We start from the raw sequence: 27,921 nt of genomic DNA on the forward strand, positions 1-27,921 counted from the left end.
AGCACAAGGGTGGGAAGGGGACTGAAGAGTCCAGAGCATGCTTCCCAGAACATTCCAAAGCCTTGAAGAGAAAGCTGGGGTCTTCACAAGTGAGGCGGGTTAACAGGAAACCAATATGCTAATTTATAATTCTCTTACAAGGTACGGCCCCGCCCGGGTCCCACCCTTCCCTGCCCCACCCCCACCGGGGTATTTAACTTCCTCAAATCCGAAGCCCCAGAAGATGAACCTCAGAGACTCCGTGGTTCCCTCCAGGCCAGCCTGGCCCTGCTCTCCGCGTTCAGGCCTCTCCCCTGTGCAATGACCTTTCGTAAGAATGAAGGACACCAGGCAAGCCTCCAGCTGCACGGAAACCTCCCTACTCAGAGGGTCTCGGATTTGCCCTACGACCCGGGCAAGACATGGTGGGTGGGGAAGTGAGTAGGCACGTCCACCATTCATTTACTTCCAAACACGTGTGTTGAGCGACAGCGTGATGTGAAGACGAGTTCAGAACCTGATCTGCTTTCCAGGAGGTCAAAGTCCAAGGGGGAACACGCCGTATTCCTCTGTTACCAAGGACACCGTGTCAGCTTCTTTAAGCGACAACGCTCTGCGCTACAAGATCGGGAAAGAGATGTGTTCTACTTCGCACGGCACTGTGGACTGTTTCCCAGTTTTTGTCTTAGTTTTTAGGTGAAAACACAGGTGAATGCAGTGAGTTTTTAAATACTAAACTGAACAAAAGACCATGAGGGGGGAACCAAACCGCATGGTCATTTCTAAACTTCACATTATATACAGAATCTTTGACTTTTGCTTTTTTTTTTTTTTTTTTTATAAAACACTGAAAATCAGAAAAGCTGTACTTTTCGTGTTTCCTGCCTTGGCGGAGAGGGCAAAGAATCTGGAATCACCCAGCCCTTGCGGAGTTCGGGGAGCGAACGGGAGGAAGCGGAGAGAGGAAGAAAGCGCACGGACACCGGCTCTCCGCCCACACCTCGCTCAGACCCAGAGGGCGCGCTGTCCCCGGCCCAGAGCCGCGCCGGCGCCCCCCGCCCCGCCCTCAAACCTCGGAGGTGGGCAAGGCGGGGGCGCTGGGGGCGGGGCCTCACGGGGCGGGGCCAGGGGCGTGACGGCCGGGTAGGAGGCGGGGAGGCAGGAGGCGCGGTCCGCCAGCGCAGCTTGCGCCGGGAGCGCATCGCTTGGCCAGTGCGCGGGTATTTGGGGTGCCGCGCGGTAGCGCGCCGTAATGCGCCCCGGCCGCCCCAGGCTTGCTGCAGGTAACCGATTCCTCCACGCCGTCCACTCCGCTCCCGGCAACCCGGATCGCCTGCTATGGCGCCCGGTGGCGGGTGGAAGGATGGGAAGGATGCGAGGGAGGGAGCCGGCTCTCAGCCAGGGCCCCGCTGCCCCGGGGGCGGGGTGGGGGGGTTCCGCTGGGGAAGAGGAAGCGGAGCCCTGGCCGGAGGGAGCGGACGCTCGGACGCTCGGTGGGGGTGAGCCGGGAGCGCGTGTGCGCTCTGGACGCTTTCCCTGGGCCTTACTTCTGGTTCGATCCGTGGAGCCCGGGGCCAGGACTCCGGTGCCCAGGGTCACCTGGAAGCCACTTTCTTTCTGGCGTCTTTCCCCCTGGTCGGGGTCGCGAGTAGGAGCTGAGAAGTCGGAGTTGGCTGCGGGCGTGGATGGGCAGGAGAGCGAACAGTTCCTCACCGCTGTCTCTTGGATGCCAACTCCGTCTAATCCTTCCGGTAGCCCTGCAAAGAGGCATTATTACCCTCATTTTACCGATGAAGAAGCCGACACCAGGATGAGAAATGACTCGCCTTGGGGCAAGCGTTTGGAAAGGGACTCCGAAGTCCCCACCCCAGCCCTCGGCTTCTCTCTTTCCTCCTGCTCCCTCTCGGTCCTTACCCCGCGGGTGTAGGAAACTTGCGCTGCTGCGTCTGTTTGGAAAACAGGTGATCGTTTCCCTCCGAGGTTACTTTTTTTTTTTTTTTTCCGTTAGTACTCCGTTTCTGATTCACATTCTTCCAATTTTTGGTTATTAGCCTTTTGAAGTGAAAACAGCCCTGTTTCACGGCTCTTTTTTTTCCTTGCAGCGCATTCCCTTCATGCCCAGCGAGCCCCCGGCACCCGCACCGGCCACACACTTCTTTGTCACCGTGGATGAGGTCGCCTGCAGATCCGGCTGCACCTTATGGGCTGCCCAGGTGGAGGTAAGGTTTGTAGCCACCGGGCAGCCGTGGCTCCCTTTGCTTGATTTCCTTTCTGGGGGGAAGAGAGTCTTTATTTAACAACTCGTAGGACAAGCGGCCAACTGGGAAGGATATAGGAGGTTCACAGAAAGCACTGGTTCTTTGAGATGAGAACAGGCTACAGGTTTCTGTGACCTGAATTTGTAGAGTGGTAGGTGAGGCATCCGGTCAGGGACTTGTCCCCTGCTCTGGGCACTCTGTTCCCCTTTCAGAGCTGTTCTGAAAGGCAGATTTGTTTTATAGAGTGGAGGAGGAGGGATGAATGGTTTTTAAAGATCAGTGTAAATTACCTGCTAGGAGCCCAGGCAGTTCCACACAGGCTCCCCTCCGAGAGGATACGGTAACAGATTTCTCTTTTTTTGGCAAAAAGAGAAACCCTGAGCTTGGTGGGTATTTGCTATTGTCTAATGGATTTTTCGCAGCCATTCAAGATAATGGTTTGGGGAAACTGAGTTCGTAGAAGTGGCTAACTCCTCAATTTTTAAAAACAGTGTAATATACTGTAAATTGGCTTTTACAAAGTTTTATCGTTAGGTGGAAGAGGCTGATACTGGTTTCTACTTTTTGGGGGAGGATTTAAAGGTTGCCACCAGCTCATCTGCCCTTCCTTCACTTGCCCTGGAAAGGACCTCTTTAGCCTGGGCCCCAAATCTCTAGTGGATTTCATCCTTCATTAATTATAATTCATCCCTGACTGATTATAAGACCACTTCCAACCACGTTAGTTTGTTTGTTTGTTTTTTATTTGTAACTTAGTTGCTTAACATAAAGAGAAATGTCCTTGAGAATTAGGAACCACTATGTTACAGGGACTGATCAGGTAATGGGTGGGAGATTTAAGGGGGGCTTGGCTGGGCACAGGTGACCTAGGGAGGACCTCCTAAAACAATCTGTGGGGATGGCCATTCGCTCCCCATAACCCTGCAGGGATTCTGACCCAGGGTGTCTAGATCTTTCTCCCCCCACCCAACTAGCTGAAAAATCTTTTTCTTTCTTTTTTTTTTTTAAACAAAGTAAAACCTGATTTAAATATTGTCTTTTTTTCTTTTTTAAAACACAGGAACCAATCAGATTTGGTTCTTGCGTCATTCGTTTTCAGATCTGTCTTGGAAACTTCTATAGCTGGTGATTGCATTCTTGAGGGGAATGAAAAATTCTGACCTATGCTGTAGATATTGTGCACTTGCCATGAAATGAGGTGGTGGGAAACCGAGATTAATCCTGTTGAAATGATTTCTTCCAATTCTCAATAACTGTTTTCCATGAAGGATGCAGTACTGCCACAGTGTAGAGTAGTCTTTTATGGGCCAGCCAGAAGGAATTGTGTCACTGCTGCTAATGGTCATTCTTTTTTTTTTTTTTTTTTTTTAGTTCTTTTTTTGTAAATTTTTTAATTTTTTCAGGGTTCCAAGATTCATTGCTTATGCACCACACCCTGTGCTCCATGCAATAAGTGCCCTCCTTAATACCCACCACCAGGCTCACCCAACCCCCACCTCCCTCCCTTCCAAAACCCTGTTTGTTTCTCAGAGTCCACAGTCTCTCATGGTCATTCTAATGAAAATTTATTCATGGTTCTAGTTCAGGATGCCAAATGCCTAACTCCCTGACTTAAAAGAGGAGTTCCCAAATGACTGTTTCTCAGGGGGGACTATCTTTACTCTTAACCACATTGGCTTTGACACCGGATGCAGCGCTTAAGGTTGTCCTGTTTCTTTGTCGCCCTCTGTGGCAGAGGCCACTGTATGTTGACATTTGGGCCAGTTAAGCTTTTGTTGTGGAAATTGTCCTGCATGTTGTGGGATGTGCCGCAGCATCCTGGTCCTACCCTGTAAATGCCAGTCGTCCCCTCCCTGCAGTTAGAACAACCCAGGTGTCTCCAGATGTTGCCACACGTTCCCTGGAGGATGGAGTCACCCGGCTGGGGAAAAGAATGAGCCAACATTTAAAATGCTCTCGATGTTTATGAACTAAACTGTAGATACAATCGAATGTTAAACTTCTAGTGACTAGAGAAGCTATCTGTAACATCTAAACAAACATCTACATTTTAAAATATTTTTATAATAAAGATGACTAAACTAGTGTTCCCTGTGAACAGCCCCATGTGTCCTACCAGAGTGTATCTCCAAGGAAATTTTGGGTGTCCTGTGTGCTTGTTAAATTTCCAAAGTTTAGAATAGTAGAAGCTGAAAAGGAATTCTAGAGTGGTTTTCATTTTTCTCCATTTATTTTACCTTTTTTTAAAAAAAAAGATTTATTTATTTTTATTTGAGAGAAGGAGGGAGCAGGCTGGGAGACGGGCAGAGGAAGAGGGAGAAGATCTCTAGCGGACTTCTCACTGAGGAGCCCGATGCAGGGCTGGTCTCCCGACCCTGAGATCATGACCTGAGCAGAAATGAAGAGTCCGATTCTTAGGGGCCCCCAACTTTCTCCTTTTAGTTTACTTGATGTCTTTTAATTTTTTTTAAGGTGATAAAAATACTAATGAACCATGCTTACTGATTTGGGAAAATTGACACAATTCCTACGAGAACCACAAGCAAAAATTCTAAGCAAAAATTTTAACGAGACTCACTGTAGATCATCATGTTCAGAGTAGAATTTAGTTTTAGAAACCATAAAAAGAGGGCGCTTGGGGGGCTCAGTGGGTTGAGGCCTCTGCCTTTGGCTCAGGTCCCAGGCTTCCGGGATGGAGTCCCACACTGGGCTCCCTGCTAGGCAGGAGCCTGTTGCCTCCTCTCTTTCTGCTTAATTGTGATCTCTGTCAAATAAATAAATTAATTAAATATTAAAAAAAAAACCCATAAAAAGCTTTTAGCTAACAGCAAATAGCTAAGACAACCATATATTTCTGTAGTCTGCGAAATTCTGATTGGATAGAAGAGAGGCCTACATAATACACAATAGATTCCTATCAAAAGAAGAAAATACACTGAATATATAACCAACCCTCTATTTTTAGACCTTAAGTTCCAGAGGTTGAAAACACAGCCCTGGTTATAAAAGACGCATCCTTAGATAGGGAATGGCAATCCATTGGTTCCCGTCTAGAAATCAAACTTACTTGTTAAGATTCAGGATTGGCAACATAATTTTGGGGGCCCATGTTTAAAAATTCTTAAGAACCCCACGAATGCTGGGTGCCTGGCTGGCCCAGTTGGAGGAGCCTGTGACTCTTGATCTCAGGGTCGTGAGTTCGAGTTCCACGCTGTGTATAGAGATTACTTAAATAAAACTCCAAAAAAAAAAAAAAAGAATATCAAGAAGACAGCAGACAGCTTGAGTATTAGGTGAATCACAGGGCCCTGTGTGGCAGTACAGTTTGCCTACCCGTGAAGTTGACCCTGGTTCCTTGTTCATATCAGAAGAGGATTGCGGTCACTTAATTCAAATCCCCGGAGAGGTTACTGCTGCTCCAAAGCAACTGAGAATTTCCGACTCACAGACTGTACTAATATTTCCAATCAGGAGTCTGCGTGTATTCGGTCATCGGTACACTAAATTTACTAAGAAGGGGCACCTGGATAGCTCAGCTGAAAGAGCATGTGACTTCTCGACCCCAGGATCATGAAGGGAGCCCCATGTTGGGTGTGGAGGATACCAAAAACGTTTAAAAAAAAAAAAAACTTTAAAAATTAATTTAAAAATTTAACCCATGTCTTAAAAAAAAATTCCTCCCATAAATAATTTTTCTTTTGCTAAAGAGTTAGCCAAACTGTATGGGGGGTGAGTGGGTCCCTGAGCAACCTGTTTCTTAAGGCACACTCATTGAACAACTTACTGAGCACCCGTACTTGACAGGCATTGTCAGCTCTGACCCCACGGCTGGGAAGGATGGAGGGTTCCCCCCTTTCTGAGCCTTTCTGAGCCTTCCAGCCTCATGGCTAGAGGATGGATTAGAGATAGACCAGCACATAGTCTCACAGGCTGTCCCAGTTGTTGGTGGGACTCCAAAAAAGCCCACAATGTCCAGAGAGCATCTAACCTGAGGACCTCAACTGGGGAAGAGATTACTCAGGGTAGGTCTCCCTAGGAAGTGATACTTAAAAGAAATCCTGAAATATGAATAGGAAGTAGTCAGGTGAATTAGGGGCCTGAGTTCCATGTTAGAAGGGTTAAGACCAAGGCAGAAATACGCCTGTGGGGTGAGGCCTCTTGGGTCATTTTCAGGACTGAGTTTCGTTGAAAAGGTAATGGGAACCCTTTTTTTAATATTTTATTTATTTGACAGAGATCACAGGTAGGCAGAGAGGCAGGCAGAGAGAGGGGAAGGGAAGCAGGCCCCCTGCTGAGCAGAGAGCCTGATGGGGGCTCTATCCCAGGACCCTGAGATCATGACCTGAGCAGAAGGCAGAGGCTTTAACCGACTGAGCCACCCAGGCGCCCCAGGTAATGGGAACCTTTTGAAGGATGTTAAATAAGAGATGAGATGAGTGATTAAGTTTGGATTTTTGAAAAGATCATCTCCACTGCTGTGTGGAGAATGGTTTGCAGGGTTAGGCCCGGCTGGTATCTTTGGTGCCTTTGTGCAGACTGGAAACGATGGACTACTTTGTCCCAGCTAGACTGGACCAAAGGCCTCAGGCCCTCAGCCTGTCACTTTGCACGCATACCCTGAAGAGGGGCAGGCTGGGGTGCAGCGGCAGAGTGCAAAGGTATTTGCTCTCCCCGGGGCCTTTATGGTACTTAATAGAAGCCGGACACAGAGGGCTTGGGGGGAGGAGGGAAAGGGAGAGAGATTGAGTCTTGTAGCTAAAGTCAGTATGAAAGTGGTGATTATTTGGATGTGGTTTTTGGAAGGCAGCTATGCTCACCACTGAAAGTTTCTGGCATAAATAACTTGAGTGGGATGGGGTCGTGAAACCATTCCCAATGTTGGAGAACCCCGGGGTGAGGGAGGGAAGGTGATTCCTTGGGATAGATCTTACTTGTGGGACCAAGGAATTGGCATCTGGAACTCTTGAAAGAGATGAGGTGGAAGGAAGCCCCTGCTGGGAGCTGTTGCGTGTGGGTGATCATTGCTTACACAAAAGATCATCAGAGGATGGGTGTAGGATAAGATAAGGGGCTGGCCTGGAGAAAAAGATCACTGTGTTTGGAAGAGGAGGAGCCACTGGGTACAGTGACTGAGAAACGAAATAGACATGCGGAATACGGAGGAAATGTGGGGTCTGTGGTTTCCTTGCATTTCTCTCTCTCTTTCTCTCCTTTTCCATTTGAGACTGGGGACACCTGAACAAATTCTAATGCTGCCGGGGGAGGGGAGAAGCTAAACCTGTGGGAGTGAGAAATCTATGACTGAGCCTGTTTTCAAAGAAGGGGAAAGAGGCTGGATTCCATTACACAGGTGTGGGGGGGGGTAGCCTTTGATGGAAAGAGGGCAGGAAAGGATGGATTGTTTGCCTCAAAGTTGAGCTCTCTGAAGGAGGAGGCACGTTGGTCTGCTGAGTTGGGTGGGTTCGAGAAGTCAGCTACTTTGTAACCAGTGTTCATCAAGCATGTTCTAGTGCCAAACACTGGTAGATTATGAATGATTACCCTTAGGCTCAGCCCTGATAGACTGGTAAATAGAGGTTTGGTCTTTGTCTCTGGGTTCTGATGCCCTTGGAATTTCCTGAGGGATTGGGATGATAAGAATGTCTTTTGTTACTCATCCTAAGAGCTCTTTTCCACACCTGCTTATGCTAATAAGGTGGCTGAGGTGTAGGGGGGCCCTAGGTAGCCTCAGGATGGGGTGGGCACCAGAAAGAACCAGTAATTAGAGGGTTGGAGCTTTTAGCCCCACCCACTGGCCTCCGGGGAAGGGGGAGGGGCCTAGAGACTGGGTTGCAAAAACTTGGATCAACACTATTTGGAGAGCTTCTGGGTGGTTGAACCCACCAAGTGGAGAAAGTGTGGGTACACCAGGAGCAATCCAAGGTCATGGTGACATTTTCACAGTGAGGGGTGATCGCTTCTCAGAAGAATTTATGCTACAGAGGCACATTTTGGAAAGAGCTGTTTGGGAATGTTTTCACTGTAATGTAAACATGTTGCCAAGAAATATGGTAAATCTGTGGCTGGTCAAAAACCTAGAAGAACTTGGAAAAAGAATTGTCTGACAGAATCTTTGAAGTGAAGAGTATCAGTGGGTTTTTAGTCCATTTGTTAGATTCATAAAAATGTGGCACCCCCTGACTAGTATGCAGGGACGAGGGCTTGAGAACCACCAGCGGAATCTCACCAAAAAAGACTTTGTCAAAGTATCAAGATTTAGGCAGCAAAGCCCAGAGTGTTCTACTATTTCTCCAGTGGGTATGTGTCACCCAGACAGCCATTGAAACAAAATGTTAAGGTGCAGGAAACTGGGAACCAGTACTTGACAGGACTCTATAACAAGGTAATTAACCAAGAGTTTTCAAAAATAAAGCGTATTTAGGGGCGCCTGCATGCATGGCTCAGGCATTGGGCTCCCTGCTCAGTGGGGAAACAGCTTCTCTCTCTCCCCCTGCACCTCCCCCCTGCTTGTTTTCTCTGTCTCTCAAATGAATAAGATCTTTCTTTAAAAAATAAAGCATATTTAATGTATTGCTTTCATTACAAATATTAATATCTATTTGTATTTGTACCATAAGGGATTATACTTATAAGTGTTATTTCCTCTTTTCCCCATCTTTTTAATAATGTGCATTACACAGTGGTACATAACATTTTTTAAAGAAATATACATATCTAGATGAGACTTACTCCAAAGCTTTTTCTCTTGGTGTTTGCCCTAAAAAATGTATAAACTTATCATTAAAAACTGAGGCAAGGTTCTCTTCTCCCCCTACAGCAAATGGAGAACTGGATTTCCTTATAAACTGTAAAACCACATCTTCCCCATGATGTGCTCCTGCAGTTGATTTGTGGAAAATACCATTGCTACTGGAGCTTCTGTTGTGAAATTGAACAAATACAGAATGTATGCGTGTCTTGTTTCTCTTGAAATGCGCACCTTAAACTTCCTTTAAATAATCCACTTTGAATGCTTTAAAAAGTAAGGAGGAAAAAATAAACTTCCTGCCCCAGGACAGGTAAATGTTATTTCCACACAGGCCTTGTGGTTCGTTCCTTCCCTAGCCTCGACTCTGCTGTGGACAGAGATCTGCCCCAGGCCCTTTTGGATCTTTTGGGGAAGCTGACTGGGGAGGGCCACATTCTCCTCTGCAGGTATGGGTGGGAATTAAAAAGCAAGTCTGGGGCCACCTATGCCCTGTTGAGGGGGTCTGGCTGCCTCTCCCACAAAAGGTACACTTGGGGTGGCAGCATGATCATGGGTTGGAATCAAATAATCACGAATTTTCTGTAATCAGCAGCTGGACCCAGGAATGCGCCTAAGGCACCCTCCTAGACGATGCGACTTGCCAGGGGCTTTTGTCCTTCTGAGTTTGTGCCTGTCTGGCCTCTCGGATACCTCTGTTCCAGAAACAAAGTCGGAGCCCCCCATCTCATCTTTGTTTACTCTTTCCGCATGTTCTGCCAATCAGAGTCATTCGGTCTACTTAGGAAGATTCCTTTCCAACATGGCTGCTAATTAACAAAACACCTGGCTACCCAGGAGAATTCCTGAAGCATGAGGTGGAGTCGCTGCCCCTGGAGTGTGGCCATCCCAGGAAGGAGTCCCCGTTAACCTCCCCTGCCCCCAGGGGGGACCTCAAAGTGGTTTCTGGCCAGTCTCGCCAGATGCTCTCCTGTTCCTTCCAGTGCTACAATGGATGCATTGTTCCCCAAAGAGTTTTTACCTATATTGATCAAGCCTAGAATTTCCCTCAGAAGGCTCAGCAAATAAGCATGTGTAGATGCCTTGAGATCAGGAAGATGCATTATTTATGACTACTGCCCGCCCCACCCCACCCCACCATAACCCAGAACCTAGGATTCTGTTTTGTATAATAGCTACTATGTGTGGAATTAAATTGAGTGCATTTAGGTGTTTGTCAGGAAACTTCAAATACAGTTTCTGATTGTGGAGGTCTGAAAAAGTTCCCTCTAGGCATGAACTAAAGATTTGAACAATGTCCAGACAGGAGAAAATATTTAATAATAATAGTGAATAAATGGCTAATGTTTATGGAGGGCCCATGTGTCCCATACAGTGTAAGCATATGACATGTTGGCTCCCTTACTCTATAAAAACTCTAAGGTACACATGGCCCTAATCCTATCAAATTGCCTAAAATTATTATTATTATTTACTATTATTTTTACCAGCAAAGAAGCTGAAGGTTGAAGTTAAGAGCATACAGAAGTCTGAGTTGCTGGGTGATGATGTCCAGTTTTTGATCTGAGCAGTTTGGTTCCAAGACTAAAGTCATTGCTGCTAAGCTCTCCTTCTCACATGCAAATATACTCCAGAGAAAATACTGAGCAACTGGTAGTCAAAGAAATACAAAATGAAACCTCAGTGAGGTACCATTAAACAGTTGTGATAATGACAAAGATAATTATACAGTGAATGAATATATGACACATAATTAAGATAATTATGTAGTAAACATGGGAGAAAATGGTGCTCAGATATTACTACTGGCTGTATGAATATAGTCCATTTGGAAGGCAATCAAAAGCAACAGAAATTTGTAAGTTTTGATTCAAGAGAAAACGAATTATGTGTATCTTTAAAAGGGTTCATAGTTCTTCTTTTTTTCATTTGGAAATACCTTTAATCTTCAACCACGAGACACATACTAACTGTGGCAAAAAAAAACAATAAAGACTCTTCGCTGTCGATTAATAGAAAAAAAAAAACAGAACAGAAATTTGAGTCCCAGCTGCTGTTACATCTATGCACAAGCGTAAGTCAGGATTGTCCCTGGACGGGCGTTAGAAGGGAACTTGAAAATGATGTGTAAGTGGACTGAAACTGTAAGTGGCTTTTTGTTGGTTTGGAAATTATCTCGAACTGTAATGCTTTGCCAGCGTACTTAACTGGAGCTTGTGTTGGAGGATTGGGGCCATTTCTCTTTGCAATTTTAAAAGAAATACCTTAAAGTAAATTAAAAACTCAAACATTTCAAAAGTGCTTGAATAAATACCCCACCCCCAAACAAAAAGAGGATCACGGAATAGTTTTGGGTAGGTCTGTGCTTCTCAAATTTTTCTAGTGCACATTGATAGTATGTATGGAGCCTTGGTGTGTTTTTTTTTTAAAGATTTTATTTATTTATTTGACAGACAGAGATCACAAGTAGGCAGAGAGGCAGGCAGAGAGAGAGAGAGAGAGAGAGAGAGGGAAGCAGGCTTCCTGCGGAGCAGAGAGCCCGATGCGGGGCTCGATCCCAGGACCCTGAGATCATGACCCGAGCCAAAGGCAGCAGCCCAAACCACTGAGCCACCCAGGCGCCCCATGGAGCCTTGTTTTTTTAATGGGTTTATTTTATATGTGCTTGAGTGTAGCTTCTCTGTGGATGCTGTTTCTTCTAAAAAAAAAAAAAAAAAAAATTTTTTTTTTTTTTTTCCGTTTCATTACCTAGAGAATTCATTCATTCCTGGCTTTGGAAGTACTTTCAAATTCAACATACATACCTAAATGTAATCTTACGTACAATGAAAACATTGCATCAAGTTTGCCACTCAAGTTTGTGCATCCACTTCAAGGGAACGGTTGGGTCTTAGATGGTAAATGGGTCCCTCTATCTTAGGACTGAAGCCCTCAGGAGGAGAGTTTCTCATAGTCACACCCACAGGAATATTTGGAAGGTTCTGGGGCTGCGTGGAAGGTTTAGGAAGCAGGGCAAGGTACGATTTGAAGCTGTTAATAACCAGACCCAGTGTTTTGCTCCGGAAAGTGAGACTGCCCCTCTGGGGACTCAGCCTTGGGCTGAACCCCCTGTCACCTCTTCCCTGCTGGTAAACAGGAACAAATGACCCAATTCAAAGCAACCTAAAGCCTCAGTTTCCTTAACTGTGAAGTGAGAGGGAAACTATCTACTTCTCGGTTTGTGAGAATTGAGACAATGTATGTAAAGTGCCTGGTGCAAATTTTTACTAACTCTTCATTTGAACAATCTCCTTAATCCTATAGTAACGCCCATTGTGAAAGCACCATCAATTTTTTTTTTTAAGTTTTTATTTATTTATTTGACAGAGAGAGATCACAAGTAGACAGAGAGGCAGGCAGAAAGAGAGGGAAGCAGGCTCCCTGCTGAGCAGAGAGCCCCATGCAGGACTCGATCCCAGGATCCTAAGATCATGACCTGAGCCGAAGGCAGCGGCTTAACCCACTGAGCCACCCAGGCGCCCCGCACCATCAATTTTAACATCTGCTTTTAAGGAAATAAAATAAAATAAAAAAGGAAACCACCATAGTAGTGAACATGTCACATTTCAAGTGCCTATCAATTTCCAAAGCTGTCACGCAAGAAAGCTGGTCTTCAGGCTTGTGTACTTATAGCCTGATTAGTATTTTGTCTTGTCCCGGATCCTCCCTTTTGTCTTCCACCCCGGACGGTCACCGTCTCAGCCTCCCCTGTCCCCATGCACCACCTGCCTGCTGAGGAGCAGCAGGCGGTCGTAGGAGTTGGGAGTTGGGGACCCCTAACCAAACCCCACAGCCCTTGTGCACAGGTGAGGAGCCCCGAGTGCAGAAGGGAAAGGTCGTCCTGAAGACGACAGGATGAGCGCCATCCAGCATGCGACCAGAGGTTTGGGGTTTCTTGGAAGACACTCTCTGTCTGACCTGATGCAGGGGACTCCGAGTTCATGGAGTTATCCCAGCGCACCGTAACTGAGAGGATTTTAATACTGTACTGTAGTTTCCTTAGCCGGAAAACACTTTGAGCTTGAAGGCACATTTAACAAAAGCATCCGCAGTCTGCTGGACTCTTTGTTTTTCTCGTTCTTTTCATTTTTTTTCAAGTTGAATAAGGCTTTGGTAGACCCAGGGAACAGTGTTGTGGAGAGGGAGTGGGCAAGGAGCCTGAGACTAGATCCGATTACCGGGAGCTCACCGAGGACGTGCTTGGAACAGTGCAGAGACAGGATTATGTGGAATTCAGTGCTGAAATAGGAGATGATGGTGAGGACACCTGTTTATCCAGCAACTGCCACATCCCAGTCTCTGCCAGGTGGTTAGAGAGGTTTTCAAATCACCCCCATCCCAACCGGAAGGGTATTATATTAACCAGTCACTTTTCAGATGAGGAAACCAAAACTTGGAGAGATGAGGTGGCTTGCTGAAATCCTACATTAGAACATGACACAGGACTTATTGTCTCTTCTGTTTGACTTCACGCAGCTGTCTTTCTCTGGGTCCCCCAACCCTCAGCCAGTGAGGTTTGGCCTCACAGAGGGTGATTCCAGAAAGGAACCACATTGCAGGAAGTTAAGCTGGATTTTAATCTGTTAAAAGAGCACTTCTCATGCTTGCTCATGGGTAGCTTTATAATTTTTCTGCATAATTAAAAGAGAAGATCTACTCTGACGATCATGATGTGCCCGCCAAAGATCCAGACACATGCTATGACCCGGGATTTTAGGACTTCCTTTAAGAACAAAAAGGAATCTGGTATTTTGGATTAGAATTGCTGGGACACAGGAAGCATTTAAAGCCTGGAATATTTAAAACTGGGGTTGTTCAGAAGACCCAGGACCTGTGGGCCATGTGACGAGCAGGCAGGACACAAACCAGGGCTGTTGTTAAGCTCTCTCTGCTAAAGAATTGATCTAGACAGGTGGCCGAGCCAAGTGCATGACCTCTGTGCCCTAGTATTAGCACCTCCAAAATTAAGAGCAGACAAAAGAAACTTGAAAGTACCTTTCGAATCTAAAATTTTGTTTCCGTAAGACTTGGTGCTCTCTTTAGTATTCTAAACCACCCACTATTTTTTTGTTTATTTGTTTTTTGTTTTTAAAGGAGAGGGCAAGGTTTATTGCTCTTCAAGTTTGGAATTTTGAAGTGAACAATAAGATCTTTTATACTCACTTTTGGCCTGCGGTGGTAATGAGATTGACAGTTTCTTAAAAAAGAAAAAAAAGAAGAAAAAGAAAAACGGGAGCTAACTGGTTGGCTCAGTCAGTTACGGGTCTGCCTTGGTCTCGGGTCATGATCTGAGTCTGCTTCTCCCTCTGCCTCTTCTGCTCCTCCTGCTTATGCTCTCACTCTCTCAAATAAAATCTTTAAAAAAAAGAAAACAGAACTCTGTGTGTGTGTGTGTGTGTGTGTGTGTGCGTGTGTGTGTGTGTGTGTGCGCACGCGCGCACAGAAGTAGGTATATTCCGTTCAAGTCTACAGAGTCCACCTCTACAAGTGAGCTATTGCATTAGAGGACAGTTTTTTTCCCATTTCAAAGTTTAGCCATTGCTCACGCATTAAGGAAACAGGAGATGAAAGCTGTGAAGGCAGTAAGAAACACCAGTCTTTAGAGCTATCATAAGAAGATTCTAGAGAGCCCCAGATAGATGATCTTTGTTCTTCATGTCCAAATTTTCATGACACTAAACTCAAAAAAGACCCCTTTTTGTGTGTTCAAACAACCTGGTTCACTCCTCCCAGTGCCTTTATAACATACGTCCTTTAAGGTCAGTCTTCTCTTACTTTAAAAAGCCTTTTCTACGTAACATTCTACCAGTACCTACCTACTCTGAAGGTCTAGTCTAGTTGTAAGCAAGCTGCATCTTTTTAAAAATCATAATAAAGGGGTTTAGGGGCGCCTGGGTGGTTCAGTGGGTTAAAGCCTCTTCCTTCGGCTCAGGTCATGATCCTTAGTGTCCTGGGATCGAGCCCCGCATAGGGCTCTCTACTCAGCGGGGAACCTGCTTCCTCCTCTCTCTCTGCCTGCCTCTCTGCCTACTTGTGATCTCTGTCAAATAAATAAATAAAATCTTTTTTTTTAAATCATAATAAAGGGGTTTTAAAAAAAAACTCTTGAGGTTAAAACTGTCAGGGAAAATTCAGTGGCATTAAGTACATCGGTGTCTCCACTATCTATTTCTAGAACTTTTCGTCATCCCAAACTCAATGAACCGTAACTTCTCCCTGTGCACATGTAGAACCCTCAGCCCCTACTCTGTCCATCTCTTATGAATTTGATGACTGTAGGTGCTGCATATAAATGGAATCATCCCGACTTACTTCACTTAGCTTGTCTCTGGGGTTCACCTCTGTTGTAGTATGCAGCAGAATGCTTTCCTTTTCAGGGCTGAGTAATATTCCTCAGTGCATCCCCCATGTTTAGTTTATCATTTGTTTTCCTGGCTACTGATATAATGCCTTAATTCTGGTACTTCTGTATAATTATGGGCATTCTTTTGGCTTTCAAGGTAGTGTATAAAACTTGTAAATCCATATTTTTTTTTTTTTAAAGATTTTACTTATTTATTTTAGAGAGAGAATGAGAGAGTGCGAGCAGAGGGAGGTAACTCCAGGGGTCTCCATGCTGAGCGTAAAGCCTGATGCAGGGCTTGATCACAGGACCCTGAACTCATGATCTGAGCCAGAACCAGGAGTCATGTGCTTAACCGACTGAGCCTCCCAGGTACCCCTATATATATTTCTACCACTGAAATATACATTTGAAGAGGATTCAAGATATCAGGAAAGCATGTGTACTGATGGGTGGGATCAGTGGGACATTTTTTGCTGGAAAATACAAATGTTGATCTGAAGGGCACATAATTCCAGAATCCTGTTAGAAGGGACCAGCTTGGGGAACCGGGGTGGCTCAGTGGGTTAAAGCCTCTGCCTTCGGCTCAGGTCAAGATCCCAGGGTCCGGAGATGGAGCCCTGCATCATGCTCTTTGCTCAGCAGGGAGCCTGCTTCCTCCTTGTACTCTCTGCTTCCCTCTCTGCCTACTTGTGATCTCTGTCAAATAAATAAAATCTTTAAAAAAGGGGGGGGGGACCAGCTTGATTCCTACATTTCCTCGTTTCCATGTTTGCTTTAGTACTTCGAACCCTGCTTCAGCCAGCCACAAGCCCCACTCCGATAGCTAACAGACACAGATGTCTTGAGGGGGGAAGAGAAGTGGCCCACAGCAAGTCCACTGCAGTGTTCTGTGGCAGTTGTGTCTGGCACTGCTGGTGTGTCTGCACCTCTCTGACTCCCATTAACACAATGTACATAGCTTCTTGGGAAAAGGACTAAGCCTGGCAAAGTATTGACCTTCTGCCCTCCTGAGCTATCATAAGAAGATTCTAGAGAGCCCCAGATGAAGAGCATTGGTCTTTGGCCCCAAACATTCAGAGCGTGTTCACGTGTGTCTAAGGGAGTAGGCAAAGAAAAGGTGGCGTTCCGAGAACAAACCACAGGTCAATTCTAGTCTCTGGTCTCTGTACTGTCTACCTTAGACAAAGGTAGAAACGTACAAAGGAAGTTTCCAGAACAGTTTCTGTCTTGGTTCTTCCGGATTTCCAGCCGTTCCGGGGATGTTTGAACATTTTCATGATTACCGAGCAAGGCTTACTGGATGGATGAGGTGCCCTCCAGGGCAGGACAAAGATTTTCTACAGCATCCTTTCCCTCTTCTTACATTCTGTCTAAATCCTACCCATTTTTTTTGTGGTTCAGATCAGCTGTAATCGAGGAAGCCTTCCTGGGGCCTTTCTTTTCCTCTTGGTGGACTTAGAGCTTTTGGTTCTGTGGCAGAGACATGGGTGTAGGTGCATCTTGCCTGCCAAGCCCGGAGGCAGGAATGGTGTCGGCTACTTCAGCCCCTGATTGTGCCTCCAGGGAAGAAAGCAGTGGGGACAGACCACAGTGCTATTGCCAGGAATGAATGAAATGCGTGAGTTAGAGTCATCCCACTGTAGTATAGTGAGTAAATGGGGGGAAAAAACTATATAGAGAGTTTTTCTTGCCATTAATTCAGGCAGAGAGAACCCTTCCTTTTCTTCCTTTCTTCCTTTCCATTCATACTTCTTTCCTTCTTTCTCTCTTTCTCTTTTATAGGCGACCCCACAAATAAAACCTAGTTTTATTTAATCTCATCTAATTTAAAATTAGGAGCAGGTCATTGGGAAACTTCCACTAATTCTACTACGTATTTTGAGTTTTTGCATAATTATTAAATACGCTTTCATATGGGGTTAAACAGCTAATGGAATTGTAAAAAGTAGGTAGAAATGGAATTCTAGTATCCATTCTGCTTAGTGAGCTTTAAAATGCTGATTTTTTTTATTCATTATGTCTAAGAACCAATCATTTTGACTTTCTAGCTCTTAATTTTATCCCTACCTTTAACATTTTAGAAAAGCGGTAGCCTTTCTTTTAGTCAGGGTTAAATGCACATCGTTTTGAAAAACGCATACTTCCCCAAGAGTGCCAAGAACTAAAAAGAGTATGATTTGCCCCTGCTTGAAAGTCGGCAAGTCTGGCATTTTTCCTATGGGTTTCCTGAGCCCACGTACCCACGGGGCAGGTGTAGAGAACTAGAAACAACTCCTTAGTAGAGAGGAGAGATGTTAATTAAATTTTTTAGCAGAGGAACATGGGCTTCCTTTGGAAGAGACTTGCACTTATTCAACAAACATGACTGAGGTATTCTCTGCGGCGTGTTCTGTACCTGGCCCTGGAAGATGGGGTTCTGGAGGAGGGAGACGTGCTCCCTTAGTCACACCATGTGGAAAGCCCCCTCCAAAGGGCACAGGAAACGGGGTCCAGTGCCAGTCCTAGAAGGTTTTTCCTGTCGCCCATGTTTCCGTGGCTGGAGCCCAAGAAAACTCGGGAATGAACTCTGGGAGACAGCGACCTAAACTGTGGAGCTTGGTGTTTTTAATCACTGTCCTAAGTTTTGAGGACCCCAAGAGCTTCTCCTAGCCAGTCTGGAGGAGCAGACGCTGTTGGGGTCTCAGGAGCTTGCGTTAAGGTGACACCTCAGAAAATCTTGGCACCTTGCTGCAGTGAGTCACGGACACAGCCAGGTGATCAACCAGGTTCCCCCAGATGGGATGAGGCCATGGAGACACAGTGGTGGAAAGAACTCCACCCAGAGTGGCAGGAAGTAGCCTTGAGATCTTACCCACTTTCTGTTCCTTCCCTTGGCTGCTTCAGGATGCTCTTCGAGTCCCAGGCCTCTGCGAGCCTTGAACATCTTTAGCATCAGTCACAGTAGTGGGTATTCTGCTTCTGTCCCAGCAGCCTCTGCGTCACAGAATAATAGTCCTCGGGAGTCCTTGAACTTGAGTCACAGACTCAAGGGGGACTAGAAGCCAGCTTCCTGCTGCAGAAGGCCTATAGGTTGCGGACCCTGACTTAGCCATCCAGCTGTTGGTTTAAGCATACCTGCGTGGTGTGTGCGTGTGTATTTTTTTTTAAGAAAAAAATTTTCCACTATTAAAAATGAAACAATAGGCAATAGGTAGAGGGAATTATTCTTGCAGAGAGTAGTTTTGTTTGGACTTAAGCCAGAATGACAGGTGGAAATGGTGGAGGACAGAAGGGTTTACCTTTTTGAAATCTACTCTTTCGTTTTCTACAGTTCACTCACCTGTCCGCTCTAACCTTACCCAAGGTTAATGGAGCTACCTAGTGCAGGGCCCTTTTTATCTTGCCCCTTGTCTGGGAGACTGGAGAGTAATTAGAGGCTGAACAGGAAAATCCTGATTGTTCCTAGAGATGTGTCCGTATGTCCATATGTCTATGCAAATTCATGTAGATATGGTAAATCCTACTTTGAAGTCTAAATATGTTCTGTCCTATTACTTTATAATAAAAATATGTATTATTCCTTTCTTCCACCCTCTTCCTGCTTTCCCTTATTATTATTATTACTACTACTACTATTAAAAAAGAATTTAGGGTAGTATAGCCTGAGCCACAGGTCGCTCATTTCTTTAATTTTTTTTCATTTTCTTCTCTATGTAGTGAAATTCACTATAACTAGGAAGTATGTTATTGGAATGAAAGTCATCTTTTGACATTGGTTTATTTAAAATACTGAGGCTTGTGCTAGTTCATCTTGTTCTGAGTTATTATATCACAAGGTCCTCTGTGTCCTGACCTATTCCAAACAAATCTAGGTTCGATAATGACTGGGTTTTAGACTCCTTCCTTGGACGTCCTCATGTACTTTGTGAAAACAGCCCCCCACTCCTCCTTCTGTCCTGTCCTTACCGTGGTGAGCTGTTGAAGACGAGAGAGAGAGGTGGTGGGTTAAATTAGGCAGAGGCCTTTTGTTTGGAGCAGAACATCCGTTATGTGATGCTGGGCAAAGCACATGACCCGTTTCTTCGAACAACCATCTTTCCCATTGCTCTGTGCTCGTAATAAGGTTTCAGTGAGTCTCAATTGAGAAAACTGTGTTTGCATTAAGACCAATGTTCTTCAGAGCTAAGCCACAGAGCACAGTGATGGCTTTTTGAATTATTGCATGTCTCTGATGTCTTTGGAGGCAGTAATTATCACCCAACCCTCTCCTGTTTGCTTTGTTTTCAATGTAGTTATAAATTCACAGCCCAAACCCTGGTGGCTGTTTAAATCAGTTTTCAGTATGCTTATTCCCATTAGTCATTCCATCAGTTTCATCTTAAAGACACGTTTCCTGGAATCTTTTGTTTGTTTGTTTATTTTAGAATGAGAATGCACGCATGCCCTGGAACTCATGCATGCAACATGGGGGAGGGGCAGAGGGGGAGGGAAAAAAATCTCCTGCAAACTCCTTACTTAGCTTGACCCGGGACTTGACCTCATGACCCTGAGACCATGACCTGAACTGAAATCAGGAGTCGGTCACTTCACCCACTGAGCCGACAGAGCCATCCTGTCCTGGGGCCTTGTGATCTGCCCTAGCCTGCTACAGTGAAATCTGTTGGCCTGTGGTACAGTCTAGGATGTTCCTTTACGGTCATCTTGGGATATACCTTTTCTGATTCCTGTATTTTCTCCTTTCTTAGTTTATACTTTAGTTTTTGGTTTGGGGGGATTTTCTTTGTCAAAAAACAAAACAAAACAAAAACAAAAATAGACAGCACTAGTAGGCAGAGAGGCAGGCAGAGAGAGAGAGGAGGAAGCAGGCTCCCCACCAAAGCAGAGAGCGCGATGCGGGACTCGATCCCAGGACCTGGGATTACGACCTGAGCCAAAGGCAGCAGATTAACCCACTGAGCCTCCCAGGCGCCCTGGTTTTTGTTTTTTAATGTAAAATCTACCCCCAAAGTGGGGCTTGACTTTTAAAAACCCTGAGATTAAGAATCATGTGCTCTATGGATGGAGCCAATCAGGCACCCCCATACGTTATTTAGTTTTGATGGAGTTCATCCTCTAGTGGCTTCCTGACGTAAAGTGCATAAAGGTAAATATTTTGAGACCTTACCTGTCTTAAGATGTAAAATGTTTTTTTTATTTTACCCTTAATGGACTTAGTAGTTCATGTGATTTAATGAATTCTCCTCGGAAGTACACTTTCCAGCATTGTTGATGCTGTTGCCATGATTTTCATTTTCTGAATCCTATCTATGAGGTTTATTTTCCCCCTCTGGAGATCTGTGTGATATTCTCTTTACCGTATTCCAGTATTTCATGATTCAGGAATGTGTCTTGGTGTGGATCCGTTTTTACCCATTGTGTCAGTATTCCAAGGAATGTCAATCTGTTGCTTCTTTGTGAGAAATAATATTCAACCATTTAATTAACTGATTGCTTCCTTCTTTTTCTTTTTCTTTTCTTTTTTTTTTTTTATTTTTTCCCTGTTTTGTCTTTCTGGAGGTCTTGTTATTCATTCAGAGACTGGATCTCCTGGTCTGGTTCTCTAAATTACCTTTTCCACCACTTCAACTTCCCCATCATTTGGCTTGCCTATTTGCCTAACTAACTCCTGGAGAGTTTTCCTCAGCTTTCTTTTCCAACACTGCAATTGAGTTTTGCAGTTTTTCTTATCATGTCATTAATTTTTAAGAACTCTGTTTTATTTGCTATGTGTTCTGTTCGTGTAGTTTCTGATTTGTTGGTGTCCCTCCTATGAAGCAAATCTCCCCAAATGTAGTAACATGAATGTTTCCATTTTATTTTTTGCTCACACATTCTGTGGGTCAGAAATTCAGAGAAGAGTTGAGTGACCACGGGCTGGAGTGTCATCTGGTAGCTTCTTCGCTTACGTGTCTGGGCTGGGCTGGGTTCACCTGGAACTGGTGGCTTGGGTACCTTACACTCTCTGGCTTAGTACTATATGGAAGCTGGTTCCAAAAGGAAGCCTCTGGAGAACAGATTTTCTAAGAAAACTTGTTGGAAGCTGCTTAGTATTCCATGACCCAGCCTTGGTGGCCACATCGCCTCACATCTGCCAATCTCTACCAGTCAGTATAGTCATAAGGTTGTCCAAATTCAAGGGGAAAGAAATGTTGACTATTTCTTGATTGGAGAATGGCAAGGTCACATTGCAAAAGAGCATTTAGGGGTGGGAATATTGTTTTGCCTGTTTTCGGGCCATATAATCTTACTGATTGATGGAATGCAATATATTTTCTACTCTCTCTGGGGATATCATTATTAGTTTTCTTATTCCTGTACACAGTCTGTTTCCTTGAACATTTGGGGAAATTTCTAACTTAAGCAATGTATTTAAGTCTTGGCCTTGTTGGATTCCTTAGTAAATAAACTCCTGCATTGGCTTGGCAGTCAAACTTCTGGGAACTGATAGCTGGAAATAGGGAAGGAGATCTCAATAGCTATTGTCTTTGGGTTCACTCAGTTCCACTGTTTCCTGGTTGGAAACCCTGCTTTCCATAGTGCCTGGTGTGCCCCAGCCTGCAGAGAATATAAACCTGGGCCGGGGCCAGGTTTCAGGGTAGAGAGAGACCCAACTGCTTTTAAATAGCTGCCGGTCAATACTGTTTTGTTTTTGTTTTAAACATTCTCATCCCCCTCTGGAATCTGTGCTGCTACCGTTTCCCTGAACCTTTTGAAGATCCTGTCACAAAAATAGAGCCAGTTCTTTCTTTCCCTACTGTCAGTCTGAGATTCTTAGATCTGCTGACTAGGTTACCTTGCGACTATCTGCTTTTCAGATTCTATTTGCTGCCTCGTCGCTCACTGACCCTGAGGACATTTTGTCTGTCCCCCCACTCCAATGAGTACTCCATTGCACCCTAGTCCTGACCAGCTGGAACTGCTCATTTTATGTTGGAACACTTCTAGAGACTAGAAGGAGGAAAGGCTGCAAGGAATCTGAAAACTTGAACTCCACAATAAACCAGCTAGACTACTGGATATCAGTAGACCACTCCACCCAACATCAACAAAAGACACACTCTTCTCAACACATAGAACATTGTCCAGGATAGGCCATATCTTAGACCATTAAACAAAACCTTGGAAGTAGGATTGCCATGTAGAGAGGTCAGCCTCCCTTCATCTTTGTAAGAAATGGCCAAACCACCAAAGGGATTGTACCATTTTGCCTACTTGGAGCTCATGGATATGTAGATTAATTTTTTTAAATAAAATTTGGAGAAGTTTGCAGCATTATTCAGATGTTTTAGCCCCCCTCCCTTTCCTTCCGCAAATCCTATTATACATTTGTTGATAATGTTTAATGGCATCTCACATGTTTCTGGAGCTCTGTTTTTCCTAATTAATTCTCTTTTCTTTTTTTCCTCAGACGGGATGCTGTCACTTGACCTGTCCTCAGTTCTACTGATTCTTTCTTCTATGTGTTTAAACCTAGTGTTGAGCCCTTGTAGACGATTTTTCAGTTCAGTTTACTGTACTTTTCACTTCCAGATTTCTTTTGGGTTTTTTCTTTATCGTTTTCTGTCTCTTTATTGAAATTCTCATTTGGTTGTCTGTCATTCTCATATTTTCAGTTCTCTAGTTCTTTGAAAATATTTATGACAGCTGTCTTTGTTAAGTCCGATACCTGGGCTTCCTCAGAGTCCATTTATACTGACTGCTTTTTCCCTTTATATGCTCTATACTTTTGTTACTTGACATACTCTGTAATATTTTGTTGTTAAAGGGACATTTTAGGGGTGCATGGGTGGCTCAGGCAGTTAGGCATCTGGCTCTTGACTTCAGCTCAGGACCATGAGATGCGCCTTGTCCTGGGCTCCATGCTGAGCGTGGAGCCTGCTTGAAATTCTCTGCCTCTCTCCTGCCCCTCACACCCCCATCCTCTCTTGCACCCACTCTCTCTCTCAAAGAAAGAAAGGAAAGAAGGAAGAAAAAGGGAGATTTTATAATGTGCCAACTCTGGAAGTCAGACCTCTGCCCCTGCCCTGCCTCGGGTTTGGTGGTGTTGCTCTTTGTTGAGTGACTTTTCTAGATTGGTTTTCAAAAGTTTGTTTTCTTTGTGGTATGAGGCCACTTAAGTCCCTAATCAGTTTGCTTGGAGATCAGATGACCTAATGACTGGACAGATTTCTTCAAATGTGTGAACCAATAAGGAGCAGGAGCTGCCTACCGACATCATTTTGTTTATGATCTGTTGTTTTAATGGTTTCTGTGCTTCAGTATTTTTGCAGAATCGCCCCACATTTCTTGCTAATACAGGTTGGGAGTCGGGTGGTAGACAAGGTAGTTGGAAGAAGATGAGATAAGCAGCTAACTCAATCGAAGACAGACTGGGCCAGTGAGCACTGGGAATCTTCCCATTGGAGATCAAATATATTGGATTTTCCAATGGTATTGGACCATTTCACCGTTCCTTGGCACCCACTTTGGGACATGTTGCTAGAGTTTTCTTTGGAAAAGCTTGACCCAAATTGCAAATATTTTCAAACCTTTAGCAGTACACAACCAGCATTAGAAAAACAAGTAAGATTGGACAGGAAATTTTAAAAGCAAGAAATGAACCAGCCATAATTTTTGAGGGGAAAAAAAAGTGAATACATAAGATTAGTTTACCAGCATGTTTTCTGAGTGTGTGTGTACTTACATGGGCATTACATCCCTTCACACATTTCCCTTCTCATTTCACAGATTTTTTTTTTAAAAGCTTCATGGGACATAGCACCGTTGCTGAATGTCTCGTATATATAAAAAAAACCTGACTGCAGGAAAGGCACTCTCCAAACACAGTATGTTACCTGGAATCTGGAAACTGAATGAGCCAGAATTTATTTTTATTTGTGTTATTAATATTCACAATTTATTTCCTAACAAAATATTTAAAAGTTCTAGTGCTGATCCTAGTATTAAAAACCAGTTTCAAATCTCTGTGAATCTGGTATGGAGATGATCAGTGGTATTTGGCTTTTTTTGTTAGAACAGTAGCACTTAGGGGTGGCTGGCTGACTCAGTAGAGCATAGGATTCTTGATCTCAGGGTAAGTCTGAGCCCCAGGTTGGTTATAGAGATTACATAAAAATCTTTAAAAAAAGAACAGTAACATTTATTATAGAACCAATTTCCAAGTTATAAAATTGATTTTTTTAAAAGATTTTATTTATTTATTTGACAGAGATCACAAGTAGGCAGAGAGGCAGGCAGAGAGAGAGGGAGAAGCAGGCTCCCCACTGAGCAGAGGGCTGGATTTGGGGCTCGATCCCAGAACCCCAGGATCCTGACCTGAGCCGAAGACAGAGGCTTTTTAACCCACCGAGCCACCCAGGCGCCCCTATAAAATTGATTTTTAAGACAAAATATATTTTGTAATATTTATAAACATAGTAAAAGTGGGTGGGGTTTTTATATTTTATATTTTTTATATTCATTTGAATATAGACTGTAGGTATGTCATACATTATAATTTGTATACAACTGTTGTTTCTCACAAGCATTAATTGTTATAACCTGTTCAAAGCAATTCAGAAAGAAAATGCAAGGCTTTGTCTCTGTTTTGGACTGTGTATGTCTTCTCTTCCTGTGGTGACTGGAATGGACCTGAACTAAGAGAGATTCCAAACAGACCTGCATCTGGCCTGGTTTCAGCGGGGCCTTCCTGGTTTAGTTTGAAAAGTCACTTGACTTGCTTTCAGTTCAGAGATTCTTAGAAGTCACAGCTGTTTTTGAACTTCTCCATAAGAGGACCTCTAGCCCTAACTTAGTGGAGAGCAGGGTGAAGCTGGTCTTTAAGTATTGGGGGCTGCTGAGGCCAGCTGATGGGCATTAATGGAAGTATCAGGAGGAACCCAGATATAGTAATGATTTTGAGGCGGGGGTGCTCATTAGAACTGGCAGAGGAGGAAAAACTCATCTTACCAACTGTGGAGAGTGGAGTAATGGTAGCCTAGGTCTTCAACTGTGATTTTGTACCTTAATTTTCCTGAAAGGTAAATTCTCAAGTAGTATCATGTAGGATATCTTAGCACATTGTTGTATTTCTTCCTTCCTTCATTTCTTTCTTTTTCTTTTTTTTTTTTAGATTTATTTTTATGCCATCTCCATATTCAACACAAGGCTCGAACTCAAAACCCCCAAATCAAGAGTCATATGCTCCACTGACGAAGCAAGCCAGGAGGCCCCTGCCCCCATATTCTTTTTTAATAATCTGGTATTACTATTACAGGCTGTGGGTTTCCTCTAACACTACCCTCTTCTGCTGATTGACCAACGCCTGACCTCATAGCAAAGAGGATGCTTTTTCAACCCGAGATGTCGTAACAAGACTGTATTTATATATGTTCCTTCTCCTTCTCTTTTAGTGCCGTTCTCCATCTCAAGATGCCTTTGCAGTTTTGATAAATGCAAACTGACAGCTCTCAAGGCCACAACAGGAGAGGAATCATGACTGCCTGAAGCCTGGAAGACTGCCCTTAATTAAGGACAATCTCCGATTGTTGTTTGAAATGCTGAGAAAGTTGCTGCGGAGGAGACTTTTCTCTTATCCCACTAAATACCTCTTCCTGCTTCTCGTTTTTTCCCTGGTCGCCTTCTCCGTTTTAAGAATTCACCAGAAGCCTGAATTTCTAAGTGTTGGACATTTGGAGCTGGTTGGAGAGAATCCTAGTAGTAATATTAATTGTACCAAAGTTTTACAGGGGGATGTAGAAGAAATCCAAAAGGTACAGCTTGAAATTCTAACTGTGAAGTTTAGGCAGCGCCCTCGGAGGACAGCCAGTGAGTATATAAACATGACCAGAGATTGTCACGCTTTCATCAAGGCGCGCAAATATATCACGCAGCCCTTTAGTAAAGAAGAGGCAGAATTTCCCATCGCATATTCTATAGTGGTCCATCACAAAATTGAAATGCTTGACAGGCTCCTGAGGGCCATCTACGCGCCCCAGAATTTCTACTGCATTCACGTGGACAGAAAATCAGAGGATTCCTTCCTGGCCGCGGTGCTGGGCATCGCGTCCTGCTTCAGTAATGTCTTCGTGGCCAGTCAGCTGGAGAGTGTGGTGTACGCCTCGTGGAGCCGGGTTCAGGCCGACCTCAACTGCATGCAGGACCTCTACAGGATGAGGGCAGACTGGAAGTACTTGATAAATCTCTGCGGTATGGATTTTCCTATTAAAACCAACTTGGAAATTGTCCGGAAGCTCAAGTCACTAATGGGTGAGAACAACCTAGAATCCGAGAGGATGCCATCCAACAAAAAAGAAAGGTGGAAAAAGCATTATACGGTTGTTAACGGAAAGCTGACGAACACGGGGACCGACAAAATGCAGCCCCCTCTTGAAACCCCCCTGTTCTCGGGCAGTGCCTATTTTGTGGTCAGTAGGAAGTACGTGGAGTACGTGCTAGAGAACGAAAAAATCCAAAAGTTTATGGAGTGGGCAAAAGACACCTACAGCCCCGATGAGTATCTCTGGGCCACCATTCAGAGGATCCCAGATGTCCCGGGCTCCCTGTCCTTAAGCCAGAAGTACGACATGTCTGACATGCACGCGATTGCGAGGTTTGTCAAGTGGCAGTACTTCGAGGGTGATGTTTCCAAGGGTGCCCCCTACCCACCCTGCAGTGGCGTCCACGTGCGTTCCGTGTGCGTGTTCGGGGCAGGTGACTTGAACTGGATGCTCCGCAAGCACCACTTGTTTGCCAACAAGTTCGACACGGACGTTGACCTCTTTGCCATCCAGTGTTTGGATGAGCACCTGAGGCATAAAGCCTTGGAGACGTTAAAACACTGACGGTTCATCTGGGGCAACTTTAGAAATAAGAAGATGCATGTGTGAGATGCACCCTGATTCTTCTACCCAGCAGTAAACAGAAGCTGTAGGGGGCGCTCTTCGGGATTGTGAAAGTCCCTGAAGCTGAGGGATTTCTGCCCAGCACCATGGGTTGGAAAGGTTAGGGCATCAAACGTTGACTAAGAGTTAGCATATGGAGCCAGAGTAGATTTGGGGGCATTGTAGGGGGGCAGGAGCCCAAGTAGCCAGGGATGAGGCTGAATGCAAAAACCAGCCTGTTCCAAGAACTCAGGGACTTAACAAAATGACCAAGATTTCGTCTGTGCCAAAATTACTTTGAGAGCTTTAATTATGACAGTTTTCTTGATTTGAATAAATGTATAGCAACAACCCGTTGTAAAGATGTAATTTATCGTGCAGGTTTTATTTGGTGAAATAAAAAATTAACTTTAAATGGTCCTTGTAAATAATTTACTTTCTGCTGGAGTGGTGTGCTGTGTAGCATGTCAGTATGTGTCCTCTCAGGGAACTTGAAAAAATGGGCTCGATCGAACGTGAGTATTTCTGATTTTCGCTTCAAACAACGTATATGTGTTTTTAAAAACAAAAGAAAAAGTGGCGGGCGCCTGGGTGGCTCAGTGGGTTGAGCCGCTGCGTTCGGCTCAGGTCATGATCTGAGGGTCCTGGGATCAAGCCCTCTCTCTCTCTCTCTCT

General features: G+C 44.6%; 1 protein-coding gene across 3 annotated transcripts; it reads left to right on the forward strand.

The window, feature by feature from the left end:
• Positions 1–1,089: 1,089 nt before the first annotated feature.
• Positions 1,090–27,661, forward strand: GCNT1 (glucosaminyl (N-acetyl) transferase 1). Of its 3 annotated transcripts, none has more exons than XM_082694483.1 (4): positions 1,099–1,262; positions 1,735–1,940; positions 2,082–2,198; positions 25,777–27,661. In XM_082694483.1, the coding sequence occupies exon 4, from the start codon at positions 25,921–25,923 to the stop codon at positions 27,205–27,207; it is 1,287 nt and encodes a 428-aa protein (XP_082550609.1). In that variant the 5' UTR covers positions 1,099–1,262; positions 1,735–1,940; positions 2,082–2,198; positions 25,777–25,920; the 3' UTR covers positions 27,208–27,661. The 3 variants fall into 3 exon arrangements, with proteins under 3 accessions (XP_082550608.1, XP_082550609.1, XP_082550610.1); XM_082694484.1 differs by lacking the exon at positions 1,735–1,940 and adding an exon at positions 15,586–15,736; XM_082694482.1 differs by lacking the exon at positions 1,735–1,940 and having other exon boundaries at positions 1,090–1,262.
• The last annotated feature ends 260 nt before the right edge of the window (positions 27,662–27,921 follow it).

The sequence above is a fragment of the Mustela nivalis genome (assembly GCF_964662115.1).
Source record: "Mustela nivalis genome assembly, chromosome: 13".
Lineage (NCBI taxonomy): Eukaryota > Metazoa > Chordata > Mammalia > Carnivora > Mustelidae > Mustela > Mustela nivalis.